The sequence below is a fragment of the Tenrec ecaudatus genome, chromosome 4, assembly GCF_050624435.1.
Source record: "Tenrec ecaudatus isolate mTenEca1 chromosome 4, mTenEca1.hap1, whole genome shotgun sequence".
Classification (NCBI taxonomy): Eukaryota; Metazoa; Chordata; class Mammalia; order Afrosoricida; family Tenrecidae; genus Tenrec; species Tenrec ecaudatus.
The window spans coordinates 19,928,497-19,933,622 of NC_134533.1; the positions used below are offsets into that span (position 1 = coordinate 19,928,497).

Below are 5,126 nucleotides of genomic sequence, written 5' to 3' on the forward strand. Positions count from 1 at the left end.
TTAAAGTGTTTGAAGAAAAGTATAAATGCCATCAGGGATATCTAGCTATTTTGTTTTTGAGTTATAGTAACTTCTAAAAAGAGGCTAAAGTCAGCTTGAATTTAAATAATCATATTATTCTTATATTGAAGCGCCTATTCATGGACAATCAGTATTGGAAAAGATTGAGGGGAAAAAGAGGTTTCAGTGTATTAGATACTAGAACACATCAGAACACATGATTCTAGTTTTCAGGTTCAATAGTTGCTCTTTCATGCTAATTGTTTCTTACACTTAGTTTCAGGTTTCTTTTAATCTACACTATATTACTTGATTAATGAACCATAATGCAGGGGAGCACTCTCCGGTTCAGAGAAGAGTTTATGAAAAGACTGGACACAGTAATAGAGAAACAATTTGGGAGACTCTGGTTAGATCAAGACTAGCCAAAAGATACATAGTGTTGAAAAATCCAACAAACAACTCTCATCATTTGCATGCACTAGGCTCTCCATTGACTTACAGAGGTCAGTGTTTGGTACAGTTTTATAGAATGGTGCAGGGAAAATAAGTATAGGCTATGTAGTTTAACACAATTAAAGTCATATTGGCGATACTGCCTGCTGGCCACCAGTTTTTGACCATTTTTGACACTCAGTTATAGCATTTTAAAACTCCCTACAGTAGTGTTTCTGCTGGGAGAGATTTATCAGATAGTGTTTTGGAAGTCCTTACTTTACTATTCTGTCTCGAATACTGCAGATGCAGAGAAATAGATTACTTGACTTCCTTCACTAATAGCAGTAAACCCTCTGAGTGCCCCGTTTTGGCAGCCTGCTGTCCCCATTATGTCTCCTCTAAGACATGAGTCAGGCTGAATACCTTGAAGGCATACTTATAAGGGGTTATCCCGTAAAAGCCAATGGTTCTTTGTGTTTTGCTTTTTATAAAAACTAAATTTTATTATCTTATAGCTCTGGAGAGTAGACCTCGGAAATTAGGGTATTGATTGTTATGTTCTTTTTTTTGCTTTTAAAAATCATTTTATTGTGGCCTCTTACAACTGTTATCACAATGTGAGAGAGAGAGTGCGTTTGGAGTTCTGTCCACCAAGTCAGATGGTTAACCAAGCTTTCTATTAGAGGTTCTGAAAAGATTGCTTAACAGTGTGCCACAAAAAGGGCCTGATTTGTGTGGATGGGTGACCGGTTTTGCCACCTTGACAACACACCCATGCATGCAGCCATCTCAGTGCCCCAGTTTTGGGCAAAACCCAGCATGTCTCTTTTTCCCCATGCATCTGACTTACCTGGCCTTGTTCCGTGAGACTTCTTTTTGTTTCTGTCAAAGAAGAGAAGCAGAAAATGACAGCAATGATGGCATAGTAGAGGTGAAGAGAAAAACAAGGGAGGTGTCATCAGTCATCCAAACAGATGAGTTTGAAAAATGTTTCCACGAAGTGAATCACAGATTTGACCAATGTCTTAAGGGTACTGGAGAGTGCTTTGAAGGTTGATTTATAAAAACAACAACAGCAACAACAAAGACCTTAAATACAGAGTTTTGAAAAGATCTGGTTTTTGAGGGGTACCCCTCTTCTAGGGGAGTCTCCTCTTTGCAATAAGTTAATCTCTATTGACTGGTCCCCGATTCGTGCAAACAGTTAAGCATGAGAAAACTAGCCCCAAACTGACAGTATGAAAATATTTTGAAGTTCTTCAGAAGTTATGGCTGGCAGTGTGCTCACAAAGTTCAGAGCATTAAGATCCCTACTGAGAAATTCTTTTCCAAATACATGGGGTTGCCATTAGGTCAAAGGGCAACTAAAAACAACAACACAAGCTATAATTAGCTATCTCTATTGACTTTCAAATAATTAACATATAATGGACAATCTATTCATCAATACAGAAATCAATGAGGGAAAATTCTTATTTAAGAGAGAGAAAGCTGAGCATGATGCTTTAACATGCAAAAGAAACACACACACACATAGAAAAACATCATCCCATTCTTTATCTGTAGTGTATGCAGGCCCATCCTTACCACCTAGAAAGCATTTATTTATAGAATTTATTGAAGGGGCTGTTCAATCAAAGTATAGGATGCTAATCAATTGTATTTTATTGAACAAAATACTATGCATTGCATAGAAGAACATATTTGATGTTCTAGGCTACAGATATGTAGGTGCATCAAGAAGAAAATTACTTAATAAAGATTGATAATAACAGTCAAACATAGGTGTGTACAGCATGCTATGTTATGCAAGAGAAGAAACTGACTATCCCAAATGAGTTTTGTCAAAGGACAGCAATCAGTAAGGATGTAAATATTTGAAGAAAATATAAGAAAAATGGAAGGTAATTTCCATAATATTGAACCGGAGCCTATAAAGGAAAGGATGACGGTGTTTTACTTAAAATTGTTTGCTTGATCATGAATTCTAGACTTACTTATTTTTAACATCTTCCTGACTATAAAATTCAAATAACAATTTTAACATCTCAGTTTAGAGAGCTTCCATTAAAATATCGTTACAAATATAATGATAAAATGTCAATCAATATCATTTAGTAGTTTTCACATCATATAATGTTTTATATTTTAATAACTTTGATATACAGTATGTTAGAGCTAAACAAGACTCTGTGATACCAAAGGTAAATCACTAGTTTATATCAATATATGCAACTCTAATAGATGATATACAGAATGTTTATTTGGACAAAAATTAATTTTCAATTGATTATATTGGAAAATAATTGAACTTAGATAAGGCAACCATGCCAGTGAAAAGAATGGAGTAATTGGGACCATTAAAGATAATTTAAGATTTTTATATTTTATTAATTGATAACAAGGAAGGCAAATTTTAAAATCATATAGCTCATCACCAAGAAAAAAATAAATAGAAGGAACTTTTGGTAAAACCTTATAAAAATGTGTCTTATGGAGTCATTGGGCAATGTTTGAATATAATCTTGAATAAATTGTCATGTATAGAATCTGTTCTTATAGGGAATTTAAAATAGTCTAACATATGTCATCTCCAGATTCTAAGTGAGATAGCAAAAGCCCAAAACATAGAGTAACTTGTTCTTCTGGTTGCACCATTCCTACAGGTAAAGCCGGAAGTCAAAAAAGCAGAGGGTAATGCGTCCACATGGATGCACTTTGTCCTGCTGGGATTCTCAGACCTTTCAAATCTCCAAGGTTTTTTATTTGGAGTGTTCTTCTTCATGTACATGATCGTCATAGTTGGGAATAGCCTCATCATCATATTAACCAGACTTGATCCTGCATTACAGAAGCCCATGTACTTTTTCCTGGCAAATTTGTCCTCATTGGAAATCTGTTATGTATCAGTCATCATCCCCAGGATGCTTGTGAATCTTTGGACTCAAAATAGAAGCATTTCTTTCCTGGAATGTGCCACCCAGCTCTGCTTCTTTCTTATGCTGGGGGCCACAGAGTGCTTCCTCCTGGCTGTGATGGCTTATGACCGCTATGTGGCCATCTGTAACCCTCTGCACTACCCTCTAGTCATGAACCAAAAGGCGTGTGTCCAGCTAGCAGTTGGCTCCTGGGTCATTGGAATTCCAGTCCAGATCGGACAAACAGCTCAGATTTTCTCTCTGGATTTTTGTGCTTCAAACCAAATTAACCACTTCTTCTGTGATATGCCACCAATTATTCAGTTGGCCTGTGGGGACACTTCCATTCATGAGACATTTGTTTACATCGTAGTTATGGTTATTGCTACAATTACTGTTGTGGTAATCCTGGCTTCCTACAGCAAAATCATCTCCACCATCCTGAAGTTGCCAACTGCCTCAGGAAGAACTAAAGCCTTCTCCACCTGTTCCTCCCACCTGCTGGTTGTGGTTTTATTCTTTGGATCTGCCTCTATCACTTATTTCAGACCCAAATCCTTACATTCCCCTGGACCAGACAAAGTAATTTCCCTTTTCTACACCATTGTGACTCCAATATTCAACCCCATGATATACAGTCTCAGGAACAAGGATGTTATTGCTGCACTGAGAAAATTATTGTTTAAAAAGTAGTATGATGTTGGGAAGTGTGCCTTAATGGCCATTTGTGCTATTCTCACACAGTGATATATTGCACAGGCATAAAGAGATTTAAATTCCTGATGTATGCTAACATGGACAAAGTTTGAAAGTTGTATGCTGACTGAAGTAATGCTTTACATAAACACAATTTTTAAAAGTTTTTAAGATAACCTTCTCTTACGAATTTCATATGTAATTCACTTATTGAAATAAGCAAATATCCAGAAATCAAGTTTTCTAGTGCATATGGAAGATCAGGCTTGTTGTCTTTTTGTCTCAGAAGCTTTGAGTTTATGTTTAGTGATGGAGTAACTTATCTAAGATGAATGCTAATGTTTACTCAACATTCAGTGTAATGGGATTATGTATTTAGAAATCATTCTATAAGGTAATATTATAAGCTTAATTATTATCATCTTTAACATGATATAGTTATGAAGGAAATATTTCAAAAGCTACTATATTTTCTTGTTTATAATTTATTCACTTCCATCTTATTATGTCCTTTCAGAGAACTAGCTTGAAGTTTAATGTGCCTGGACCTGAACCTAGAAAAATTTATCTACCTCTACTATTCCTGTTTAAACAATAACCTTCTTGCACAAATGAGAATATGATATACACCTTATGAAAATGGAACACAATGGAAGCTAATAGCATTTTTGTTTTATTATTTTTTAGAAATATATAAAATTAGTTCTATTAATTAATCATTATGTTTCAATACTCATACTTAGATTTGCTAACATTCCTTCTAATTCTACAGACCCAGAATAATACTACAGATTAAAACTGAGCAATTGTTAATTGGGTAATTAAAGTAATAAATGGATGAATGAGAACTGTCCTTTTCTTCAAACTATTGAAAATCTCAGAAATTTTAGAGCATTGATGAAAATTAAAAACACTGTTTTCTAATGTAATACACTAGTGCATTTGGGATTTCTGCAGCCATATTCAAAAAGAAAACTTGGGTTAGCTTTTCACCCTCTTCAGGAAGACTCAGCCAGAGCCCATGATATGACAAAACAGTGTTACTTGCCCCATTATTGTCCTCTGCAGCTTGTA

General features: G+C 35.3%; 1 protein-coding gene across 1 annotated transcript; it reads left to right on the plus strand.

The window, feature by feature from the left end:
* The first annotated feature begins 3,101 nt into the window (after nt 1-3,101).
* LOC142446463 (olfactory receptor 10AG1-like) lies at nt 3,102-4,049 on the plus strand. The gene has a single exon (XM_075548212.1). It carries the CDS (start codon nt 3,150-3,152, stop codon nt 4,047-4,049), a length of 900 nt encoding a protein of 299 aa, XP_075404327.1. The 5' UTR covers nt 3,102-3,149.
* Nucleotides 4,050-5,126: the final 1,077 nt, after the last annotated feature.

Excerpts from the sequence above, each read along its gene's own strand:
- LOC142446463 (XM_075548212.1), top strand. The coding sequence starts at position 3,150 with ATGCACTTTGTCCTGCTGGGATTCTCAGACCTTTCAAATCTCCAAGGT.